The sequence below is a fragment of the Emys orbicularis genome, chromosome 13, assembly GCF_028017835.1.
Source record: "Emys orbicularis isolate rEmyOrb1 chromosome 13, rEmyOrb1.hap1, whole genome shotgun sequence".
Taxonomy (NCBI): Eukaryota; Metazoa; Chordata; order Testudines; family Emydidae; genus Emys; species Emys orbicularis.
The window spans coordinates 22,264,142-22,290,104 of NC_088695.1; the positions used below are offsets into that span (position 1 = coordinate 22,264,142).

Consider the following 25,963-nt stretch of genomic DNA (forward strand, 5'->3'; position numbering starts at 1 on the left):
CTAATCTCAGCTTCTTGAATTCCCTGCCCTCGGAGTGTTTGCTTTTTGACTGGGTCCCAGCATCTCTGCGCTTTTCTATCAATTTGTAAATGTTGCTCTGTTGCTGGTGCATGGGGGATTTGGGCACAGCAGTGTGCTGGGCATGTAAAGTACGGAGCTGGGATGGGTGTGGGGAGAGGAGTCTGTCTTTGTTCCTCCTTTGGAAGTAGAAATTAGTTTCTCACACTCCAAGTGTAGTTTGTTTTACATTAAATACCCAGCAGAGTCATAGTGGAGGTTAACCATAAAAGCAATGCAAACATGGTCTGGTACAGAACTGCACAGCGAGGTCACCCATACAATGTGTGTATGTGTGTATGTTTCAACCCAAGACTCCTGCTCTCTCAACCTTACCACCTACCTAATTCTAGCTCAGACCCATTTAAATCAATGGGGCTATTGGCAGTAGTAAAATTGAACATGTGAATGAGGTTTAGCAGGACAGGAAGTTTAGAGTGGTAGGTTTGGGAGTCTCTCTCTGTTGATACTCGGCCTGTTCCACATACCACAACTTTCCCCAAATTCATTCTTGTCTGGCTACAAAATAATCACGTCTGAGTTAATACCATGAATATTTGTAATACAGCAGCAGCCAGAGGCTCCACAGAAGACTAAGGCCATATTGTGCTAGGTGCTGTATATACACATCATGAGAGACAGCTCCTAAGAGAAAGAGTTTACAGTTTCAATATGCAGAACAACCAACTTAATGATTTTGTAAATGTCAGGGGTGACTATGTAATCTAAAGGGCTACAAGTGATGCCCCAAGAGGAATGATGAGGAGAAGGGGCAGCACCTCCAGATTGCTGAGAGAACGAGGCTCTGCCCTTGAAGCAGGTATTCAACTTCTGTTATTGACAAATACAGATTGTTCTTCCCCACAATTACTGTACTTACTCCTAGAGCGCAGGATACATTTTCTGAGAAAAGTAAACCTGCTACTGGCTTTAGCAATAATCATTAACAATGGGTCTGTTCAGACATTTAGCACCGACTGTCAGACCCAACCATAGAATCATAGACTTTAAGGTCAGAAGGGACCATTATGATTCATAGATTCATAGATTCTAGGACTGGAAGGGACCTCGAGAGGTCATCGAGTCCAGTCCCCTGCCTGCATGGCAGGATCTAGTCTGACCTCCTGTACAATGCAGGCCACAGAATCTCACCCACCCACTCGTGTCAAACCTGTGTCTGAGCCACTGAAGTCCTCAAATCATGGTTTAAAGACTTCAAGATGCAGAGAATCTTCCAGCAAGTGACCCATGCCCCACGCTGCAGAGGAAGGCGAAAAACCTCCAGGGCTTCTGCCAATCTGCCCTGGAGGAAAATTCCTTCCCGATACCAAATATGGCGATCAGCTAAACCCTGAGCATGTGGGCAAAACTCATCAGCCAGACACCCAGGAAAGAATTCTCTGTAGTAACTCAGATCCCACCCCATCTAACATCCCATCACAAGCCATTGGGCATATTTACCGCTAGTAGTCAAAGACGAATTATACCATCCCCTCCATAAACTTATCAAGCTTAGTCTTGAAGCCAGATATGTCTTTTGCCCCCACTACTCCCCTTGGAAGGCTGTTCCAGAACTTCACTCCTCTGATGGTTAGAAACCTTCATCTAATTTCAAGTCTAAACTTCCTAATGTCTAGTTTATATCCATTTGTTCTTGTGTCCACATTGGTACTGAGCTTAAATAATTCGTCTCCCTCCCCGGTATTTATTCCTCTGATATATTTATAGATAGCAATCATATCTCCCCTCAGCCTTCTTTTGCTTAGGCTAAACAAGCCAAGCTCTTTGAGTCTGCTTTCATAAGACAAGTTTTCCATTCCTCGGATCATCCTAGTAGCCCTTCTCTGAACCTGTTCCAGTTTGAATTCATCCTTCTTAAACATGGGAGACCAGAACTGCACAAAGTATTCCAGATGAGGTCTCACCAGTGCCTTGTATAACGGTACTAACACCTCCTTATCTCTACTGGAAATACCTCACCTGATGCATCCCAAGACCACATTAGCTTTTTTCACGGCCATATCACATTGGCGACTCATAGTCATCCTGTGATCAACCAATACTCCGAGGTCCTTCTCCTCCTCTGTTACTTCCAACTGATGCCTCCCCAGCTTATAACAATAGTTCTTGTTATTAATCCCTAAATGCATGACCTTGCACTTTTCACTATTAAATTTCATCCTATTACTTTTACTCCAGTTTACAAGGTCATCCATTTCTTCCTGTATGATATCCCGGTCCTTCTTTGTATTGGCAATACCTCCCAGCTTTGTGTCATCTGCAAACTTTATTAGCACATTCCCACTTTTTGTGCCAAGGTCAGTAATAAAAAGATTAAATAAGATTGATCCCAAAACCGATCCCTGAGGAACTCCACTAGTAATCTCCCTCCAGTCTGACAATTCACCTTTCAGTACGACCCGTTGTAGTCTCCCCTTTAACTAGTTCCTTATCCACCTTTCAATTTTCACATTGATCCCCATCTTTTCCAATTTAGCTAATAATTCCCCATGTGGAACCGTATCAAATGCCTTACTGAAATCGAGGTAAATTAGATTCACTGCATTTCCTTTGTCTAAAAAATCGGTTACCTTCTCAAAGAAGGAGATCAGGTTGGTTTGGCACCATCTACCTTTTGTAAAACCATGTTGTATTTTGTCCCAATTACCATTGACCTACTTTTTCCTTCAAAATTTTTTCCAAGACCTTGCATACTACAGATGTCAAACTGACAGGCTTGTAGTTGCCCGGATCACTTTTTTCCCCTTTCTTAAAGATAGGAACTATGTTAGCAATTCTCCAGTCATACGGTACAACCCCTGAGTTTACAGATTCATTAAAAATGCTAATGGGCTTGCAATTTCATGTGCCAGTTCCTTTAATATTCTTGGATGAAGATTATCTGGGCCCCCTGATTTCATCCTATTAAGCTGTTCGAGTTTGGCTTCTACCTCGGATGTGGTAATATCTACCTCCATATCCTCATTCCCATTTGTCATCCTGCCATTATCCCTAAGCTCCTCATTAGCCTCATTAAAGACTGAGGCAAAATATTTGTTTAGATATTGGGCCATGCCTAGATTATCCTTAACCTCCACTCCATCCTCAGTGTTTAGTGGTCCCACTTCTTCTTTCTTTGTTTTCTTCTTATTTTATATGGCTATAGAACCTTTTACTATTGGTTTTAATTCCCTTTGCAAGATCCAACTCTACATGGCTTTTGGCCTTTCTCACTTTATCCCTACATGTTCTGACCTCAATAAGGTATCTTTCCTTGCTAATCCCTCGCATCTTCCACTCCTTGTAGGCTTTCTGCTTTTTCTTAATCACCTCTCTGAGATGCTTGCTCATCCAGCTTGGTCTACAACTCCTGCCTATGAATTTTTTCCCCTTTCTTGGGATGCAGGCTTCTGATAGTTTCTGCAACTTTAACTTGAAGTAATTCCAGGCCTCCTCTGCCTTTAGATCCACAAGTTCTTCAGTCCAATCCACTTCCCTAACTAATTTCCTTAATTCTTTAAAGTTAGCCCTTTTGAAATCAAAAACCCTAGTCACAGATCTATTTTTGTTTATCCTTCCATTTAGTTTAAACTGAATTAGCTCCTGATTGCTCGAACCAAGGTTGTCCCCTACAACCATTTCTTCTATGAGGTCCTCACTACTCACCAAAACCAAATCTAAAATGGCATCCCCTCTTGTTGGTTCAGCAACTACTTGGTGAAGGAATCCATCAGCTATCGCATCTAGGAAAATCTGAGCCCTCTTATTATTACTAGCACTTGTCCTCCGGTCTATATCTGGGAAGTTAAAGTTTCCCATGATCACATAATTCCCATTAGTATTTACTTCATTAAAAACATTAAAAAGGTCTCCATCCATATCTAAAGCAGATCCCGGCGGTCTGTAGCACACCCCAAGCAGTATCCCAGGGGAGGCTCTAGTAGCTTTCTTCTCCAATGTGATTTTTGCCCAGACAGACTCTGTCTTATCCATTCCATCCCTTCTTATTTCTTTACAGTCTACCTCATCATTGATCTACAATGCTACTCCACCACCTTTGCCTTTATTTCTGTCTTTCCTAAACAACACATACCCTTCAATACCTGTACTCCAGTCATGACTACTATTCCACCATGTTTCTGTTATCTCTATAATATCCAGTTTCACTTCCTGCACCAGTAACTCTAGTTCCTCCATTTTGTTACCTAGGCTCCTCGCATTGGTGTACAAACATCTTAATTCTTGCTGTTTGGCTTCACTTACATTCTTTACCCGATTAGGCCCAGACATTCTACCGCCAGTATCACCTATTAGAATTGTATCTACAGTACCCTTCCTCCATACGTCCATTCTCCTACTCACGACAGTATCCTTTCTTGATTCATTTTCTTCCCTCTCAGTGTTAAAATCCAGCGTGGAGATTACCTGGACATCTCCCAACCATCTCCCCCCAATTCCTAGTTTAAAACACTCTTAATCAGTTGTGCCAGCCTCCATGGAGTGATACCATTCAAACCCCCATACTGTTCTGATTAAAGTATTTTAGTGCTTGTGGGCCCTGATTATATTAAACTGATTTTTAAAGCACATTAGATTTGGGGTAAGTTTTTCAAAACCATCTTTTCCAAAATGACTTAGGGTTGGATTTTTAAAGGTATTAGGCACTTGAGGATGCAGATAGGGGACTAGTGGGGTTATCAAAGCAGGTTAGACACCAGGGGCTAATTTAGGTGCCTAGCTGCTACTTTCGCTTTGGTACCTGATTCTGATATTTAGATGCCACTGATCCTCAACCCCTCCCCCCCCCCCCTTAGCTGTTGCTTAACTCTGAAGGTGTTGAAAGAGCCTATGCACCTAAATTTCTGTCATTTAAATCCTCCAAGTGCCTACAAATCTGGTACTGGGCATGCTCCCAGCTGCCTCAGGCTAGGCACACAAGCTCCAGCACGCTCCTCACGCTAAGTGTTCCCTGGCCTACCTCGCATGGGGCTGCCCCACTGCCCACTCAAGTTTATCCCAGGCCCTTGCCCTATGTCGGGGGGGGGGGAGGGACACTGAGGCAAAATGCCTCTCACTCAATTTTGGCCCCAGAGCCTCCCCTCCCTTCCTCCATCATAACTGCGGTGGGACATTCAGGCCTATCCAGAGTGCTCAGAGCATCAGTCCTGGAACCAGACCAGCTGGTGCTTCACCGCTGACATCCAGGCACAGCATGGGGAGCTGCTGTCAATGCCCACACAGGGGGGGCAGAGGGGCACACAGGAGGAGTTTTTACCTTCTGCCCAGGAATGGGTTAATCCAGCCCTACGAATAATTAGAGGAACCTGATGGCAAAGCGCTGACAGCTGCAGGGCCCGAGTTAGGGGAGAAGAGCTTGTAATTCTGTCCCAGGGCTAGTAGCCAGTGAGCCTGGTGTGGAGACAAGAGACTGTCTCTGACAAACTGCTCCTTGTGCCCTTCTGTTATCAGAATGAATCACACACTAAGTCAGTGTCACCAAGAAACATGTCACCTGCAGCTCCTGGTCCTGGGCAGCCTCTCTAGGACCTGGACCCATCACCCATGTGTCCCGGTTGATACTGGGGACTCTCCGGAACAATCCCCAGTCTCCATAGAAACCTCCCTTCTCCTCCTTCCCGGGGATCTGCACATCTCCTTTCTGCCCATTGACACAGTGGCTTCTATGCACAATGCCCCTTAATGCTGTGAGAAGCTGCCCCTGCCCAGGGGCCGTGGGGCCCCCAGGAGGCAGGGTCTGGGGCAGGTGACTGCAGTGGAATCAGTTGGTCGCTAGAACCCAGGAACAGCTGGGATGCGGCGCTGGGAGCGATGGCTGGGGTCACTCAGTCCTGGCAGCAGGATGTGAATCACACTCACTGCAGTGACTCTGGGGTGCTGTGGGGAGCCCATGCTCCTTGCAAGATCCCCGAACCCAGGTGGCTGCTGGTGGGGACCCCGGAGCCCTGGCTGCAGCTGGGAGAACTGAATCTCACATTACAATGGCCAGTATGAGGTACAGCAAGTCCCACTTCCCTACCCCGAACTCCATGCTGGGTGGGTGGGGAGAGGGGGCCAGATGCTGCATGCAAGTCCCAATCCCCTACCCCCCACGAGTTCTTTGCTGGGTGGAGGGAAGTGAGTCAGATGTTGCATGCAAGTCCCACTCCCCTTCCCAGAGCTCCTTGTTGGATGGGTGGGTAGAGGGGGCCAGATGCTGCATTCAAGTCCCACTCCCCTATGTCCCCCGCCCTGAGCTCCTTGCTGGGTGTGGGGGGGGAGGGGGCCAGATGCTGCATGCAAGTCCCACTCCACTACCCTGAGCTCCTTGTTGGGTGGGTGAGTGTGTGGGGGAAGGGGTCAGATGCTGCATGCAAGTCCCATTCCCATCCCCTCTTCCCCCCCAGCTTCTTGCTGGTTGGGTGGGGGGAAGGGGCCAGATGCATTCCCACTCCTCTATGCCCCCCGCCCCCCGCACTACTTGCTGGGTGGCGGAGGGGGGAGCGGGCCAGATGCTGCATGCAAGTCCCACCCCCCTACCCCAAGTTCCTTTCTGAGTGTGACAAAGTGGGGTTTTATTCATCTTGTTATGTTGCATGTGAGTCTTACTGTCCTATACTAATACTGTGTGTACCTTAGTTACCCTGTGTACTGCACCAATACTTAGATGGTGGGAATTGGGTGTGTGATTTTGCTGAGGCCCTCAGGGCAGGTGAGACTGCCCAGCTATTTGCACCTATGTAATCTGAGACCCAGGAGGGGGGTGTGACCAGGTGACACCTTTGCCCTGGGAAGCGAGACAAAGAGAAGGAGGAGGGGAATGAAGGGGGGGGTGTTGGAGGTCGGGTGGCTGGAGGCCAGCAGTCTGCGTGGGGGGACTGGAAGAGGGGGAATCCAGGGCGTCTGGCCCAGGATTCCCAAGATGGACTTGGCTGAAAGTCACTGATGTCTGTAATAGCAAGCTCTGTTCCACGCTGTGGTCCTGTTGACGGAGAAACCTTCTGTTTTATGCTGGCTGAGAGTCACGTCTGACTATGGAGTTGGGGTGCAGGGTGTTGTAAGACGCCACCGGTGTGGTGCTCTGCTCTGTTCAATGATGATAACAGTCGGCTGTGTGTGTGTGTTTCCTCTGTGTGCTGCCCCGGCTCTGCGCAGATAGCTGACACAGCAGACCCCGAGAGAACCCCCAATGACCACAGACTCCAATAAGGTACGAAGGCACCCGGCCAGGTTTATTTCCCAATGAAACACAGTCTCTAGCTCCCCGGATCAGAGGTCTATGGTTCTGCTAGTACAGGGGTCGGCAACCTTTCAGAAGTGGTGTGCCGAGTCTTCACTTATTCACTTTAACTTAAGGTTTCACGTGCCGGTAACACATTTTAACGTTTTTTAGAAGGTCTCTCTCTATAAGTCTATATTATATAACTAAACTATTGTTGTATGTAAAGTAAACAAGGTTTTCAAAATGTTTAAGAAGCTTAATTTAAAATTAAATTAAAATGCTGATCTTACGCCGCCGGCCCACTCAGCCCACTGCCGGCCTGGGGTTCCGTTCACCTAGTGCGGCAGCGGGCTGAGCGGGGCCTGCGGGACCCTAGCTGGCAAGGGGCCGGAAGCCAGGACCCCTGACTGGCAGCGGGCTGAGCAGGGCCGGCAGCCAGGACCCCAGACTGGGAGTGCAGGTGGGAATGTGGGGGGGGGAGGGTGCAGGAGCTCCCATTTGGTGCTCAGGGTGGGGGTGGGGATGTGGGGGGCGGTGCAAGAGTCAGGACATGGGGTGTGGGGGGGCTGGGTATGTGTGGGGGTGCAGGAATCAGAACGGGGGCTGGAGGTGTGTGAGGGGGTGCAGGAGTCAGGGTGTGGGGTGGCTGGGTATGTGTGTGGGGTGCAGAAGTCAGGGCTGGGGTTGTGGGGGGTGCAGGGCCTGGGCAGAGGGCTGGGTGTGTGGAGGGGGTGCAGGAGTCAGGGCAGAGGGCTGGGTGTGTGGGGGGCTGCAGGGGTCAGGGCAGAAGGCTGGGTGTGTGGAGGGGGTTCAGGGGTCAGGGCAGAGGACTGGGTGTGTGTGGGGGGGGTTCAGGAGTCAGGGCAGAGGGCTGTGTGGGGGGGTTCAGGGGTCAGGGCAGAGGGCTGGATGTGGGGGGGTTCAGGGGTCAGGGTAGAGGGCTGGGTGTGTGTGGGGGGGTTCAGGGGTCAGGGTAGAGGGCTGGGTGTGTGGGGGGGTTCAGGGGTCAGGGCAGAGGGCTGGGTGTGTGTTGGGGGGTTCAGGGGTAGGGCAGAGGGCTGGGGTGCTCAGCTCGTGGGGGTGCTCACGGCAGGGGGCTGGAGGGGTTATGCCCCGTCCCCACCCCTTTCCCCAGGGCCCCGTCCCCACCTCTGCCTCCTCCCTGGAGCAGTGAGCACGCTGCGGCTCCACTTCTCCCCCTCCCCCTCGCAAGGGCGATCAGCTGATCAGCGCAGGGAAGGAAAGGAGGAGGAGGGGCAGGAAAGCAGCACGCTGGGGGAAGAAGCGGGGGAGGGGGGAGCTTGGCTGCTGGCAGGACCAAGCTTCTGCCTCCTGCCCCCGTAGGAGAGAGCTGTGGGCAGGGGGGCTGAGTGGGGTTGGGACTCCGGCAGGGGGCAGGTAGCAGTGTGCCATTAAAAATCGGCTCGCGTGCCGTCTTTGGCACGCGTGCCGCAGGTTGCTGACCCCTGTGCTAGTACATATGTGCTCCCTGACAATGGACGCAGCTCAGTCAGTGGTAGGACTCTCCACTGCCCCTAGGCTGGACAAAGACATCCACTTAGGGATACATTCTTATACACAGGTACAAACAAGTTACACATCACTCCTGACACATCGAGGTACAACCAGTGATGAGCTCCCAAAATCCTAAGAACCAGTTCCCTACTGGGTCCTCGGCGGCACTTCGGCGGCAGGTGGGTCTTCACTCACTCCAGGTTTTCGGTGGCAGGTCCTTCACCCGGAGTGAGTGATGGATCCGCCGCCAAAGTGCCGCCAAAGACCCGGTAGGGAACCGCGTGGTGAGTACAAACCCCACGTGCCTATCTCCCCCCCGCCACTCACCCATCCGACCCCAACCCACATTCTGCCCCTGACTGCCCCCCTCAGAACCCGCAACCCATCAACCCCCCCTTGTCCCCTGACCACCCCCTCCCAAGACCCCCACCCTAACTGCCCCCCAGGACCCCACCCCCTACTTAACTCGCCCCACTCCCTGTCCCGACTGCCCCAACCCCATCCACCACCACCCCGACAGATCCCCGGGACTCCCATGCCTATCCAACCCCCCCCGTTCTCCATCCCCTGACTGCCTCCCCATAACCTCCGCCCCCTCCAACCACTCCCTACCCCTTATCCAATCCCTCCTCCCAGCCCCGGCTGGCCCCGTTACCATGCTGCTGTGTAAGGATGCCACGCAGCCGCTGGAGCTTGCAGCCCCACCCCCTTGCCCAGAGGTGAAAGTAAGCCGGTATGCCCCCGTACGGCGTACCGGCAAGAGCCGGTGCACCGTACTGGGGTGGCCCGGCTTCCCCAGGGGGGCAATTTAAAGGGCCTGGGGCTCCCAGCAGGGGCTGGAGCCCCAGGCCCTTTAAATTGCCACCAGAGCCCCACTGCTGGAGCCCTGGGGTAGCGGGGGGCTCCAGGGGCTATTTAAAGGGCCGGGGCTCCAGCTGCCTCTGCCACTCTGGTCCTTTAAATAGCCGCTGGAGCCCGCCGCTTCCCCCAGGGCTCCGGCGGCTCTGCGAGAGGGGGGGGAAGCAGGGGAGGGGCCGGGGGAGCCTTGGCCTCCCCAGCTGGGAGCTCAGGTGGGCCAGACAGGACGGTCCCGCGGGCCGGATGTGGCCCGCAGACCGGAGTTTGCCCACCCGCCCGCCCCTTTAGGAACCGGTTCTACACCGGCTTCTAAATTTAGCAACCGGTTCTTGCTAACCGGTGCGAACTGGCTCCAGCTCACCACCAGGTACAACCCCGCTGCGTGTTGGGGTGCTGCTTCTCTCCTGGTACATGTTGGTCGAACAAACAAGTCTACCCATCATATTATCCTTTTGACCCTGTCTGCCTTGGTGAATCTTCCAAAGCGCAGCCCTCTCTCTCTGCACAGCTCTACAATGTTCTTCTTAAGGAGATGGTTATAGGCCATCTTCACGCTGTTCCCAGCTGTTCCCAAGTGGTCACAGACTCACAGGCCTGTGTTCTCTCAGCTCCCCACAATCCCTGGGAGGAACCCCTTCAGTACCACAGCCCTTCTCAGGGGTCCACTGTCTCTCGGGGTTAAGCTGTAGGCTCCTCCGCTTCCTGGAACCGCACCTCTTGGAGCCTCCAGCACGCCCATCTCTCACTAATCCCCCTTTGTTTTACTGCTCCCCAGTCACTTACTGCACGATTCTCTGTCCATGGGGTGCAATTTGATCCCACCACATGTCACGGAGTCACCAGGCGATGCTCTGGAACTACTCCATATGAAGCCAGTCAGGACTCTGGGGAAGCCTCCTCTCTCTGAGCATACTGTCTCCAGGGCAAGAAGCTTACACAGCTTCAACCTTCCTGGATCTGACCTCAGAGCATTCAGCATCCCCTTCCACACCGTGCGCTTCCCGCAGCGAGTCCACACAGGTGGGGCTCCTGGGGAAGCAAGAGGGCCCTCTGTAGTAAGATGAGGCCCTGAAACATAAACCCTTGGTATCAGAGGCCTGGTATGAGGCCTGAGGCCTGAACCAAAGGAATGGTCAAGACTTCGCTAACATAAAGCAAAGTTAAGCTCTCAGCCAGAGGCAGGCCCTGCTCACAAAAGTTGGCAAGAAGAAGGCTGCTAATTGGACGTAGACACATATCTAAAGGGTATCAAGCTGTACTTTGACAGGGAGAATTTGGTACTGGCCGTGTGGCCAGTGGGAGGAACAGGGAGATGACCCCCTGGTGGATCTATTCCCTGAGACGGGCCGGCCCTTCACTGGAATCAATTCCCCTCTCAGACCAGCTAACCCCTGCCCAGCAAGCAGTAGCGCAGCTAGGGGAGGAGCAGGGGGAGTGGCTGCTCCCCTGAGCACTCACTCGGCACTTCCCAGCACGTCCAGGTCTTCGGCAGCACTCACTTCGGGCTCCGCTGCGTGCATCTTGCGGCGGCGGCTCCTGCGGCTGGTGCTTCTCCTGCTCCCCCCCACTCGTTTTGTGGCGGCCGGGTGACACTCCCCCCTGTACCCGCTGGGGGGGCGCCTGCTATCTTGCTTGGCTGAGGACTAATCCAGCACAGGTTTCCCACAGGCAGCTCCGGGTCGGCGGCAATTCGGCGGCAGGTGCTTCAGTTGCTTTGGGTCTTTGGCACCAATTCGGCGGTGAGTAATTCGGCGTGGTGGGTTCTTCAGTCTTCGGCGGCAAGACTTGAGTTTTTCTTTTTTTTCTTCGCTGCTTTGCAGCGGGTGGCGCCTGTTTTTATATGTTCACTCCCCATGCTCTTAGAACCTGGCTACGCCACTGCCAGTAGGCAGAAATCCAAGAGGTGCTGGGTTCCTGCCATCAGCTCTTCTCCAACCAGCCTGGGCTCACTAACCTGGCTGTCCACCAGGTGGAGACAAAACCCACCCTCCTGTAAGATGCTCCCCATGCCGGGTCACTGGGAAAACAGCCCAGAACCTGGAGAGAAAGGTCAAGGACATGCTGGCTTTATGGGTGATCCAACAGTCTTCCAGCCCTTGGGCCTCTCCTGTGCAGGGATGGCAGGTTTGTAGAAATTTTGGTGGTGCCCAGAACCCGCCCCCGCCCAAACTCCACCCTCCAAAACTCCACCCCCCACCTGCCTAAGGCTCTGGGGGGAGTTTGGGTGGGGGAGGAGGTCTGGGATGCAGGACCTAGGCTGGGGCAGGGGATTGGGGTGCAGGGTGCAGGCTCTGGGAGGGAGTTTGGGGATGGGAGGGGGTGCAGAGGGAGGGGGTGCAGGGGTGAGGGCTGTGGGGTAAGGGCTGTGGGGTGTGGCTGCAGATGAGGGGTTTGGGGTGTGGGAGGGGCTCAGGGTGAGAGTAGAGGTGTAGGGGGTGAGGGCTCTGTCTGGGGATGGGAATGAGGGGTTTGGGGTGTGGGTGGGGCTCAGGGTGAGAGTAGGAGTGTGAGGGGTGAGGGCTCTGTCTGGGGCTGGGGGGGTTGGGGTGTTAGAGAGGCTCAGGGCTGGGGCAGAAGGTTGGAGTGCAGGGGGATGAGGGCTCTGGCTGGGACTGGAGATGAGGGGTTTGGGGGGGCTCAGGGCTAGGGTAGAGGGTTGAGGGTGCGGTGGGGGGGTGAAAGCTCTGGCTGGGGGTGTGGGCTCTGGGGTGGGGCAGGGCTGGGGATGAGTTTGGGGCGCAGGCAGGCTGCTCTGGGACAGGGGCCAGAGAGGAGGACTCCCCCCAGCCCTTTCCCTGCCAGCAGCAGCAAGCTCTGGGGGAGGAGCCCCCCTTTCCCGCCCCCCCAGCAGCACACTCACCCTCACCACTGTCACTACATGTGCTCCTAGGGCCCCTCTCAGGTCCAGGAATCTTCCTCGCCTCCCCTGTGGTGGGTGCCGGGAGCTGCTGCATGCGCCTCCTCCCCTGCTGTTGCCCCTGACTGTAGCCTCACTGGGGGTGAGGGATGGGGCTGCCTCCTTGCCCAGCATCGGGCAGGAGTGGTGACTGCGGGCGGGGGGGTCCCCTGTGCTGGTGGAGGGTCCCACCGGAAAAGGAAAGGGTCTGAGGTGGAAAGGCAGGCTCAGAGTCAGTCTGCCCTGCCAGTCGAGATGGGGGGCACTAGGACCCTGTGGCAGCAGTTGCTGCAGGGAGGCAGCATGGAGCTGCATGGAAGAGACAGTGACTCTTTGCTCCGGGGCCCCGGAAAGGCGAGCGGGGGCCGGGGGACACTTGGAGGAGGCGCGAGGGGGGCGGTGGCAGGTGGGGCCAGGGGGGACACCCGGCCCCAAATATTGGTGGAGCTGGGCTCCTGGGCTCTGAATATTGCTGGTGCCCGGGCACCACGTGGGAATATAACTCATCGCCTATGCTCCTGTGGTGTTGATCCCCAAGAAGGACGGGTCAATCCGGTTGTGTGTGGATTACCGGAGGCTTAATGCCATCACCAAGTTTGATGCCTACCCTATGCCTAGGCCTGACAAGCTTCTAGACAAGCTAGGGGCGGCTCGTTATCTTACTACTATGGATCTCACCAAGAGCTACTGGCAAGTACCTTTGGATCTGGATGCCCGACTGAAATCTGCTTTCATCACCCCTCTGGGGTTATACGAGTTCCTGGTCCTACCTTTTGGCCTAAAGGAGGCACCTGTCATCTTCCAGCTCCTGGTGGACCAGTTACTCAAGGGGATGGAGAATCTTGCCCTGGTGTATATTGCTGATATCTGTGTTTTTAGCCAGACCTGGGAGGACCATGTGTCCCAGGTTAAACAAGTGCTGGACCGGCTCAGGGATGCAGGTCTGACTATAAAAGCTGGGAAGTGCAAGGTGGGGATTGTTGTAGGAGCAGCAGTGATCTGTATGCTCTGTATGACTATGCTATGTATAACCTGTATGCTCAAAAGGTCTGTTACACTCCCCCCCCTTTTGTCTCCTCTCCCTTTTTGAATACCTGTGAAGTGGCTTTCCCCCTCCCCTTCCCTCCTGGAATGCTTGTGGGATGAATGGGCTGGTTGAACAGCTGGAAGATCAGAAGAGCTCCCAGGTAGACAAGGTGTCTGGGACTCTAATTAGGCAGTGATCACACACCCAATGCATGGACACTGGCCGAGGTGGAGTGTGACCAACCAGATGCGGCCAAGTCATCTCTAGTCGCAGGCCATGAGGAGCAGATCCTTAAAAGGGGAAGGGGCCATGTGCTCAGGAGTGCACTCTCAAGCTTGTACCTCCCATGAAGGCCCTTCGCCCGGACTGCCTGGCCGTGGTTCGCTCCGTTGTATTTCATCGTGCCTCGGGAAGACTTACCTTCATCACACTGTCCATCACTGTGCTGTGGGACACTTAGCTTGAAGGATCCTGACATCTCCAGTGCTGTGCCTGTTGTGAGTATGCGAGTGTGAGTGTGACCCCCCCCCCTTCTTTTGAGCTTAGCTATCAGTATAATAAACATGCTGCTTTCTGCCAAACTCTGGTGGGTCATTAGTCCTCCTTAAGCTTACTAGCTGGCCCAATTTTGGGTACCAGGGATGATACCAGACACCTCTGTGTTCTTGGGGAACCAGGGTGCAGTATCCAGCCTGACTCATGAAAGACACCCCCCCCCCAGCCTCTGCTTAAACCAAAACCCATCAGAGGAAAAAACTTGCAGAGAGCAGTGAAGGGCGTTGGGAGACACACCTAAACCCCTCCTGACAAGGGTGACAAGATTAAGACATCTCCATTAGCATACAGAATGGAGAGCAGAGACAACTCCCCTAGCTTCATCTGCATGAAAGATGGGACAGGAAGACATCTCAATTTACATACAGAATGGAGAACAGAGAACCACACTGAATTCTGGGACCAGAAAAATCAGGGAAGCACTGCATCATGGGAATCTCTGCTCCAGATGCTAATGAACCTATGTCTGCACACACCCAGCTCAGCAATTAACAGACCAATTCTAGTAATGAATCCTTAATTGATATCCAAATACTGAAGCAGCCTAGTTGCATTGTGAGCTCCCTGGAAGAAAATACCACCCATAGCCAAGAGTGATCAGCTCCTATTGTCTAGCCTAAAGAAAACCCTTGAGTCATCAGCTTACCTATAAACAAATCTAGTGTTCTCCCTTGAACAATTGTAATTTCTCTACAAAAATCCCTACTCACCCTCTAGTCAGGGTTCTGATGCTTAGATCCAAACTAGGCATCAGTTCCACTGGAACCCATCTTCTCCTGACTGATTGTGTTGGGGGCTCTGTCTGTTTCCAGCACTCAGGACTCTCCGCTACCACCATCACCTGGGAACCCCGACCAGTTCAAGCCTCATGGAGTGGGTGAGATTCCACCCCCCTCTTTCTCTCTGTTTTCCTTTCTACCTTAGGTATTAACCTTTAATAATGTATGTTATGTTGGTTTAGCTCTCCTTGTGTAGTTATCGCTATTATTCAATAAATAACTTTTATGGTTAAGTTGGTTGCTTCTCTTTTTCTTGATGAACTTTACTCTTTTGTGTTTTTAGCTTCCCCCATTCACTCTACAGCAACGTTTCTTTTACCTAAGCTAAAGATCCCTGCAGCGCCCAAAATACTGTGGGGTTTGCTCATCAAGTAGGTTACTGCCAGTACAATTGTGTTGTGAGAGTGGGGATAGGGACGTACTGAATCTGGGACGCATAAGGGTAACAGCTTGAAAGTGCTGCTTGACCCAGTCCATGGAGTCCAGGGGCATATAAGGAGAGACAGCTTGAAAGTGCTGCTTCCTCCAGCCCAGTGAGTCCAGAGACATATAAGGGGTCAGCTTGACAGTGCTGATTGACCCGGTCTGCTCAGACTTGCTCTGTTAATGTATGTGTGGGTGTGTGGATGTTCATTCGGTTCTGGGGCTGGAGTAACCCAGCCCTAGGGAACCTAGGTCCTACAGGATAGCTCCATTGGGAGGGGACTTGCAGAAGAGAAGTAGAGCTCCATATGAAAACACAAGTGACACAAGCAGTACATTGATAGGATTACAGAATCCCCTTCCCCAGAAAAGTAACTCAAATAAATGAGCATACTCCAAAGTAAGGGGCAAATCTGGTAACAGGGATGTCAGAAGTGATATACCTGGGCCACAAAGTGGGGGGCGGCTGCCTAAAGCCATAGCCAGCCAAGGTGGAGGTGATCAGAGATTGGCCCACTCCCCAGACTAAGAAGCAGGTCCAGGCTTTCATTGGGCTGGTGGGCTACTACCGGAGGTTCGTGCCCCAGTTTAGCTCCATAGCCACACTCATCACTGAGCTATGTAAGAAGAGTAATTCAGATAAGGTGGTCTGGACCGAGCAGTGCCAGAGGGCTCTCTGTGCTCTGAAGGAGGCTCTGGTCAAGGGCCCGGTGCTGGTAAACCCGGTCTTTGACAAGCCCTTTATGGTGTTCAGTGACGCCTCAAACACAGGTCTGGGTGCGGTGCTAATGCAGGTTAACAGAAAGGGGGAGAGACACCCCATCGTGTACCTGAGCAGGAAGCTGCTGCCCCGGGAGCAGAATTATGCAGCCATAGAAAAGGAATGTCTGGCCATGATATAGGCCCTTAAAAAGCTGCAGCCATATCTATTTGGGCGGCACTTCACCGTGTACACCGAACATTCGCCCCTGACGTGGCTACACCAGATGAAAGGGGCCAATGCCAAGCTCCTGAGGTGGAGTCTCCAGCTTCAGGATTATGACATGGAGGTGGTCCATGTTAAGGGGAGTGCCAATGTTATAGCTGATGCTTTGTCCCAGAGAGGGGGGCCGGAACTTCCCCAAGCCACTGGCTAAAGTGGCCCTGCTCAGTTCAGTCTCAGAGGGGGGAGAGATGTGATGAAGTGGGGTTTTATTCATCTTGTTATGTTGCATGTGAGTCTTACTGTCCTATACTAATACTGTGTGTACCTTAGTTACCCTGTGTACTGCACCAGTACTTAGGTGGTGGGAATTGGGTGTGTGATTTTGCTGAGGCCCTCAGGGCAGGTGAGACTGCCCAGCTATTTGCACCTATGTAATCTGAGACCCAGGAGGGGGGTGCAACCAGGTGACACCTTTGCCCTGGGAAGCGAGACAAAGAGAAGGAGGAGGGGAATGAAGGGGGGGGTGTCGAAGGTCGGGTGGATGGAGCCTGGCAGTCTGCGTGAGGGGACTGGAAGAGGGGGAATCCAGGGCGTCTAGGCCAGCATTCCCAAGATGGACTTGGCTGAAAGTCACTGATGTCTGTAATAGCAAGCTCTGTTCTACGCTGTGGTCCTGTTGATGGAGAAACCTTTTGTTTTATGCTGGCTGAGAGTCACGTCTGACTGCGGAGTTGGGGTTGAGGGCCCTCTGGCTTCCCCAGGAGCCCCGCCTGTGCAGACTTGCTGTGGGAAGCCCACGGTGTGAAAGGGGGATGCTGATGCTCCAGGGTCAGACCCAGGAAGGTTGAAGCTGTGTAAGCTTCTTGCCCTGGAGACAGTATACTCAGAGAGAGGAGGCATGCTCCCCCAGAGTCCTGACTGGCTTCGTATGGAGTAGTTCTGGAGCATCACCCGGTGACTCCGTGACAGTGGATGGGGGGAAATTTGTGAACTTTTTGGCCAACCCACTTGACGCATCCTATCATGCTCCAATGTAGGCACGCTTGGACGCCATTTTGAGGCTCAGCCAATGAAAGACCAGTATGTTGCCAAGAAAATGGGCAAAGTATGGGGAAAAAATATAGAAAGGCATGGGGAAAAGAAAAGGAATTGAAAGATGGGTTAAGGCCTGTGCCTGTGGTTGTTGATGACAGTAAAGCACCATGCAAATTTCGTAGCCCTGGTTTGTGCACATCATGCAGATCTTGTGCAACATGCAGGGACTAACAAACATAAGAAATGCAACACCATTTTCTTCTATGCACCTGACAGATGTTGGTTTTACAGTATCAAAACCTTCAACCACAGTGCACCAAGTGGAGCTAAAATGGGCCTGCTACATTGCCTGGCACTCAGTGGTTAGTTCCGTGGATCAGCTTGGGTAGGTGACCGGACAGCAAGTATTAAAAATTGGGACGGGGGTGGGGGTGGGGGTGGGGGGGGTAATAGGAACCTATATAAGAAATTGGGACTGTACCTATAAAATCGGGACATCTGGTCACCCTAACCTTGGGGAACTTGTCGGATTAGCTTTCAAGAGAGATGTAAGTCTGCATCGCACAAAATGCACAGCATTAATTAACAAAATGTTATTCCTCCCTGCATGTTCTCTGACCTCATCAAAGACATTGGCGAGACTCAGTATTCACTGGTTATGATTGTTGTGTGTGCATTCTAGATCAGTGGGATGCATTAAAGTTGCATTTCCAACTAAGCAAAGATCAGCAACAGTGCTATGATGCAGAAGTTCTGTAGCAGATATATTGTGACCCTGTTAATAAACTGTATTTATCCCTTTATTTTCACTTTATCTTCAATATCATATTAAGGATGAGAGATTATTTCTATTAAACCTCCTCTTCAGGAGGTCAGACTAGAGGATCCAGTCATCCCTTTGGCTATTAAACTCTGTGACTCAAAATTATCAATTTTTCAAATTAGATTTTGGTGTTAAATTAATCCAGTTTAGTCTTTTCCCAAATTTTATAAAGTTATATTAATAAAACAACCCCCAAAGTCCAAAGAAGAATAAGAAAGAAGAAAAATTTAAAAGTAAACAACTCCACAACGATTAAACAAATTCCCACATGAGGATCCAATATTGTACAAAATATTTCCTGTGAGAGGAAGGATAATGACACCAATTTCTATATATCCTTTGCCTAAAAATTATTATATTTTAGTTAGGTGTTTCCCTTTCCTTATGTTTTATTTCTCTTTATCATCAATATGACGGTGAAGGCTGAGACATCAAACATGTCCTCAAAATGTCAGACTAGAGGATCCGGTAGTCCCTTCTGGTCTTAAACTCTAGGACTCTAATGCTTATTAGTTTGTCAAATTAGCTTTTGGTGGGAAATTTATCCAGTTTAGTCTTTTCCCACATTTTATAATGTTACAATAACCCCCCACCACAAAATAAAAGAATCATAATAAACAGTCAGTAAACAAACAAAAGGAGGTTTCATATTGCAACAAAATTCTAAAAGTTAAATTTAACAGTGAACAACTCCACAACAATTAAACAAGCTCTCACATGGGGATTCAATTTGGTATAAAAATTTCTTGTCAGAGGAAGGTTAATGACACTTACCAATTTCTATATCTTGTTTGCCTAAAATTAAACAGAAATACACGTATTGTTTGTTAGGCGTTTCCCTTTTCTTATGTTTTATCTCCTTTTATGATCAATATGACAGTTAAGGCTGAGAGAGAATTATTTTACCTCTTAAGGAGATCAGACTAGAGCAGGGGTTCTCAACCTTTTTCTTTCTGAGCTCCCCCCACCCCAACATGGTATAAAAACTCATGGCCAAACTGTTTTTCTGAATATAAAAGCCAGGGCTGGCATTAAGGGGTAGCAAGCAGGGCAACTGCCTAGGGGCCCATGCCACAGAGGGCACCACAAAGCTAAGTTGCTCGGGCTTCGGCTTCAGCCTCAGGTGGTAGGGCTTGTAGCCCCGAGCTGTAGTCCTGTGTGGTGGGGCTTTGGCTTTCTGCCCTGGACCCTAGTGAGTCTAATACCAGCCATGCTTGGCGGACTCCTTGAAACTTGTTCACAGACCCCCATGGGGCCCCAAACCCCTAGTTGAGAACCACTGGACTAGAGGATCTGGTCATCCCTTCTGGTCTTAAACTCTATGATTCTATAGATTCTATAGACTCTAATCATAGATTCTATGTGACTCTATGATTCTATAAAAAGAACAGGAGTACTTGTGGCACCTTAGAGACTAACAAATTTATTAGAGCATAAGCTTTCGTGGGCTACAACCCACTTCTTCGGATGCATATAGAGTGAACCATATATTGAGGAGATATATATACACACACATACAGAGAGCATGAACAGGTGGGAGTTGTCTTACCAACTCTGAGAGGCCAATTAAGTAAGAGAAAAAAAACTTTTGAAGTGATAATCAAGATGGCTCAGTACAGACAGTTTGATAAGAAGCAAGTGTGAAAATACTTACAAGGGGAGATAGATTCAATGTTTGTAATGGCTCAGCCATTCCCAGTCTTTATTTAATCCTGTGTTGAGAAACCTATGATTCTATAGTTTATCAATTTTTCAAGTTAGCGATTGGTCTAAAATTCATCCAGTTAGTTTTTCCCCACATTTTATAAAGTTACATTAAAAAAGAGACCCCCATGCCCCCCAAAATAATAATAATAATTAATTAATAATAATAGTAATCCTGTTTTTTCACAACCATAGCAGTTTGTGTTTTAAAGAGGTTGTTATCCCCTCGGGATTTTGTTTCGGAGAGTGATGGTAAATGTTGGCCATTGAGATCTTTCCACAGAACCTCAGGCTCTAAGTACCAACCAGCTGATTGACAAACCACCCAGATCCCTCCATCCTGGTGACCCTCAACAGAGATGAGAGGAGCAGAGCCCAAACCTAAGGGGAAAATACACAAAGGTGTTAATTCCATGAATTAATTTATAAAGCATAAGGGATGAGGGACAGTTTGTGGATCCCTTACTCACATTAGAAAGCACTAATTCATGTGGGTAGTCAGTGGAAGGGATAAATGAATACTGGAATGTCTGAACAAATATTTAAAATAATTTCACTGAGTCAGTGGAAAATATTGTCCTATCAACACAGGAGCAACTGAGTGCTAAGCACCTTTGGAGACATGACCACTTCATTTAGATACCTGAATAGGATCTGAACTTTTTCAAAATATGATCATTAGTGCACTGGATAGATATAGTTATTTTAAAAAAAAATCTAACTGGTATCATGGTTACAGTGTCAAAGCATCAGTGGAGAAATGCTCAGTCTCATCTAAGATTGGTAAAAACATCATTTCCCCTCCCCACCACCATTATACAATCTCAACAAATAAGAAGGCTGCATTTGATTTTGACTACACCCCTAAGTAACAACCAACAGTGAACCAATCAGAAAGCCATAAAAGTCTGGCAGTCCCACTGTAGTCACACATCCTAGAAATGACTGCAGAGCAATTGGAAGGCCATCTGTGTCCAGAAGTTTTCCCCTCCTAACTAAGGACCCCTTTTGAAGTCAATCAAGAATTTCTTTTGGGCAAGAAAGTGCCTTGACCATCCTGAAAATGTTTTTAATAACATATTGGGAAAGAGCCCTGTGTTATTGTAAAATAATTCACAAGCAGAGAGTCAAAGTTACAGTAATAGAAAAAAATAAAGCCTGCAGCGCACACAAAGATAAAATTGACACAAAGAACTGACCTGCTACCCGCAGTTTCAATACAGTTTCTTCATAAAAAGTGTCATCTTGAACAAAACAGCAATATTGTCCTTCATCAGAGTGTCTGATATTGAGAATCCTCAAGGGAACATTTCCATCTGTGAGTCCAGCTTTCGAAAGTTCTGTCCTTCCCTGATAGTCTGGCATTTGCTTTTCATACTGATCCTTCCCATCATGGTACAGGTGCACAAAGGATAAAAACTGAGATCAGAACCATCTCACCTTGATGTTTACAGCGCTCATCCTGGGGAACAGGTGACAGGGTAATACAGTTTCCTGACCCAGGATGTCAAGGATAGGGTCATGGGGTCCAATCACTGTGAACTTTGCTGGAAAATGCACCAGGACAACAACAACAACAACAACATGCTAGGTGTATAGTTGAGACAAGCTTATTATTCAACAACTCATTTTTCTAAGTGCTCTCAAATTTACATGCTTACTGACATTGCCATGTAATTTGCTGGGCCTCAATAGGAGTAAGGGAAGGGTTGGTGGGCCATATTTGATGTTCTTTCACCAAGGCGCTCCTGAGATATAGGCCTATTGCTTTAGCTAATTGTTTGACTATTATGGTTCAATACTTCACATGATCAAGAGACCAAATAACCAAACTTAACGCCTAAAGACAAAACTGTACACCATGAAAAGGAGACACATACTCTCCTTCCAGGAAGCAAGTCTTATCTTGCAGGGTGCTCACCTTACACAGAAGGTGTGCTTCAAAAATATACCCCCAAGCCCACTTATATTTATATCATGCTGCTTACAAGTGAAAAAGCACTTTATACATCACCTAAGATCCAACCCACCAGTTCCTTAACTTGCTGTTCTGTACCTTCCTTATCTCTGTTTTGAACACCACATTCCAAAACAGGTGGGTGTAGAGGTACATCCCAACCAGTGCTAGGACACACCATTCATGTATCTTGGCTTTGACTGATTTCCTATTTTCTATTCTGAATGCTAACTTCAGCTTTGCATAATTTTGTGGGATATTTGATATTGATGAACAGAATTGTGGGAAGAGCATAATACATGCAGTTAGCTTCCCAATACTTTATACATACATTATATATATGTATATTATACAACTACTGTGCATATAATACCTAATAATATGGTGTATACTACACCTAAAATATATGTATTAGCTAACAGGCTCAATAAAAAAAAGTCACATGACATCAATATATTCTGGTTCTTATTATGTTTTTGTGCACATGGAGTCTCAAACTATGGCTCTGATCTTTTTTATATTGAAACCTAGTAAGTAAATTTATTATTATTATTATTATTTTATTAAACTCTTCAATAAGTGTCCATCCAATGCTTGACAATCTTTTAAAAATACTTGCATGAAGAAACAGACCTGTATAATGTCCCAGGAGCAAATAAAATATGCCATCAGCAACACAATCAGAGCAAACAATGAATAATGAAGGTGCTGATCTTGCAGTGTGGTTAAGTTTACATGCTGTGAGTAGTTCCATTGATTTTGAGTTAAGCATGTTGTGAAGACACTTCAGGGGCCTAAATACATCCTCTAAGAAACAGCACACACAGTGCTGATTCCTACCTGATTCCATCTTGTGAACATAACAAATAGGGAAGAAAATAAAACCAGGCAGAGGGGAGCTGGCTCTGGAGCTGTGGCAAAATGAGAGAATCTTCATCTTCACTGTGACTTGATCTAGACAACAGGAAGAACGAGGGGAAAAAACTCATCATAGTGAGCATAACACTGATTAACATTAAATCATTAAAGTCAGACATTAAGGAGACACATTAAATAAAAAAAGGAATAAATACATTGTTAAGTGAACTCTTTCATATTATGGAGTTAGAACAGCCATTCAATTAAAGTTGAAAACGTGTTTCCTTTATGAATCTGATTTTGTCCCATCTCTACAAAATCTACATTAAAAAAAAAAGATCAGTGTCAAAGTTGGTAGTAATTCCATCTATGGAGAAAAAAGTTTTAAGGAATGAGAAAGAGGGTGTTTCAGTGTGTGTGTGTGTGTGAGAGAGAGAGACATTCTTGATTTTTTTTACCCATTTCTTTTCTTTCAACACATCACAGACAAAACGATTCAGTCCCACAACCAGAGCTATTAAATAACAGGCACAACAGAGAAAGATACTCCCCTATAAAGTTGGATTTACATGAGTTTGTAACTTACTTTACAAAACAGAAATACACAATAAGTTAATTCATATCAAATCTCTCTTTGAATGCATTGAGAGCAGGATCAGGTCCAGTTTTCTTGAGTAAAATATAAGAGCAAATAAATAAATTCTTAAATAAAATAACCACAATAGTCTGGTGTTAAATTGAAATGAAAGGAGAGGAAAATAGCTCATATATCATTTTGAATACATAGTTAAAAAGCAAAGTTTATATTCAGCAGGGCCGCCGGGGGGGGCAAGTGGGGCAATTTGCCCCAGGCCCCGGGCCCCACAGGGGCCCCCATGAGAATATAGTATTCTATAGTATTGTAACTTTTTTTTATGGAAGGGGCCCCTGAAATTGCTTTGCCCCGGGCCCCCTGAATCCTCTGGGCAGCCCTGATATTCAGAGTAAGACACATTTATCTGGGATTATTGGATCATTTTGCAGTTAATAATTTACCGCAGGTCAGGATTAAACACTAGGAAATACAAAAGAGCAATGGAGATGGTATTCAAGTGAGAGAAGCTCACCTACCTGATAAATCCTGGAAATAAGCTTTGGAACAGTTTTGAGATCTCCTTGGTGTTCCCAGGTTTTCTAACATTCTCCTCTAATTAGTTTACATTGTCAGTGACTATTTCAGTTACAAGGCTGCAAAATTAATTCTTAGTAAAAAATTACAGAGACAGAGCTGAATCCCAGTCTCTGCTTCCATATTTCTGCCAAAATGGTGTTTCTCCTTTGTGGGACACTGAAGGGAAATGTTTCAGAGTGGTAGCCGTGTTAGTCTGTATCAGCAAAAGCAATGAGGAGTACTTGTGAGGTCTGTGAGAGTAAGGGATCATCCTTCAGGATAGGTTGTAGATCCTTGATGATGCGCTGGAGAGGTTTTAGTTGGGATCATCAAGGATCTACAACCTATCCTGAAGGATGATCCCTCACTCTCACAGACCTTGGGAGACAGGCCAGTCCTCACTTACAGACACCCCCAGAAGCTGAAGCAAATACTCACCAGCAACTACACACCACACAATAAAAACACTAACCCAGGAACCTATCCCTGCAACAAACCCTGTTGCCAACTGTGTCCACATATCTATTCAAGTGACACCATCATAGGACCTAACCACATCAGCCACACCATCAGGGTCTCGTTCACCTGCACATCTACCAATGTGATATATGCATCATATGCCAGCAATGCCCCTCTGCCATGTACATTGGCCAAACCAGACAGTCTCTATGCAAAAGAATAAATGGACACAAATCAGACATCAAGAATTATAACATTCAAAAACCAGTCGGAGAACACTTTCACCTCCCTGGACACTCAATAACAGACAAAAAAGTGGCAATTCTTCAACAACAAAAACTTCAAAAACAGACTCCAACAAGAAACTGCAGAACTGGAATTAATTTGCAAACTGGACACCATCAAATTAGGCCTGAATTAACTGGGAGTGGATGGGTCACTACAAGAACTAAAAAAAAAAAAAAAAAAAAAAAAACTAATTTCCCCATGCTAATTTGCCCTTACTGCTACTCACACCTTCTTGTGAACTGTTTGAAATGAACCACCCTGATGACCACTACAAAAGTGATTTTTCATCCTGTTGATAATAGCCCACTTTAATTGATTTGTCTCGACCCCCCACTGGGTAAAGCAACTCCCATCTTTTCATGTACTGCTATATATAATTACCTACTGTATTTTCCACTCCATGCATCTGATGAAGTCGGTTTTAGCCCATGAAAGCTTATGCCCAAATAAATTTGTTAGTCCATAAGGTGCCACAAGTACTCATTGTTTTTGAAGGGAAATGTGTCTCTCTTCATGCCTTTTCCAAGAGAGCAGCAAAAGTAAAAAAGGAACTGTAATGCTCCACCCTATCACACCCTCATTATGGTTTGGAGATAAGGATCCTCTCTCAAAGAAGCCCTCCTAGGGTCCAGCAGACTCCGATTTCTGAGTGCCCCGATTTGGCTGAAGGCAAGAACTGCTAAATACAGTCATAATAATCATTATTATATCTTTCATCTAATGCTCCAAATGGAAACTCCCCTTTTAATTACTTAAGTAATAACTAAGCAACCTTTGTACTGCATACTGGAGTTTATGGTGAAGCCAGTGTCTTTATTGCTGTAAGGTCTGAAGGTTAAAGCCCAACCCATCTCTGTTCTCAGGTAGGAGTCTAACTGGGATCAAACAGCATTAGTTGAGTCTAAGTTCTGATTGGTCAGCAGACATGGTCTGTCTAAATCATCACCACAGATTAATCATAGAATCATAGAATATCAGGGTTGGAAGGGACCTCAGGAGGTCATCTAGTCCAACCCCCTGCTCAAAGCAGGACCAATTCCCAACTAAATCATCACAGCCAGGGCTTTGTCAAGCCTGACCTTAAAAACCTCTAAGGATGGAGATTCCACCACCTCCCTAGGTAACCCATTCCAGTGCTTCACCCCCTCCTAGTGAAAAAGTTTTTCCTAATATCCAACCTAAACCTCCCCCACTGCAACTTGAGACCATTACTCCTTGTTCTGTCATCTTCTACTACTGAAAACAGTCTAGATCCATGCTCTTTGGAACCCCCTTTCAGGTAGTTGAAAGCAGCTATCAAATCCCCCCTCATTCTTCTCTTCTGCAGACTAAACAATCCCAGTTCCCCCAGCCTCTCCTCATAAGTCATGTGTTCCAGCCCCCTAATCATTTGTTGCCCTCTGCTGGACTCTTTCCAATTTTTCCACATCCTTCT

General features: G+C 48.3%; 1 protein-coding gene across 1 annotated transcript; it reads right to left on the bottom strand.

Moving 5' to 3' along the window:
* Positions 1-782: 782 nt before the first annotated feature.
* On the bottom strand, positions 783-21,181 carry LOC135887582 (myelin-oligodendrocyte glycoprotein-like). The gene is made up of 2 exons (XM_065415306.1): positions 21,016-21,181; positions 783-862 (listed from the first exon to the last, which is right to left on the bottom strand). The coding sequence occupies exons 1-2, from the start codon at positions 21,179-21,181 to the stop codon at positions 783-785; spliced, it is 246 nt and encodes an 81-aa protein (XP_065271378.1).
* Between the last annotated feature and the right edge of the window lie 4,782 nt (positions 21,182-25,963).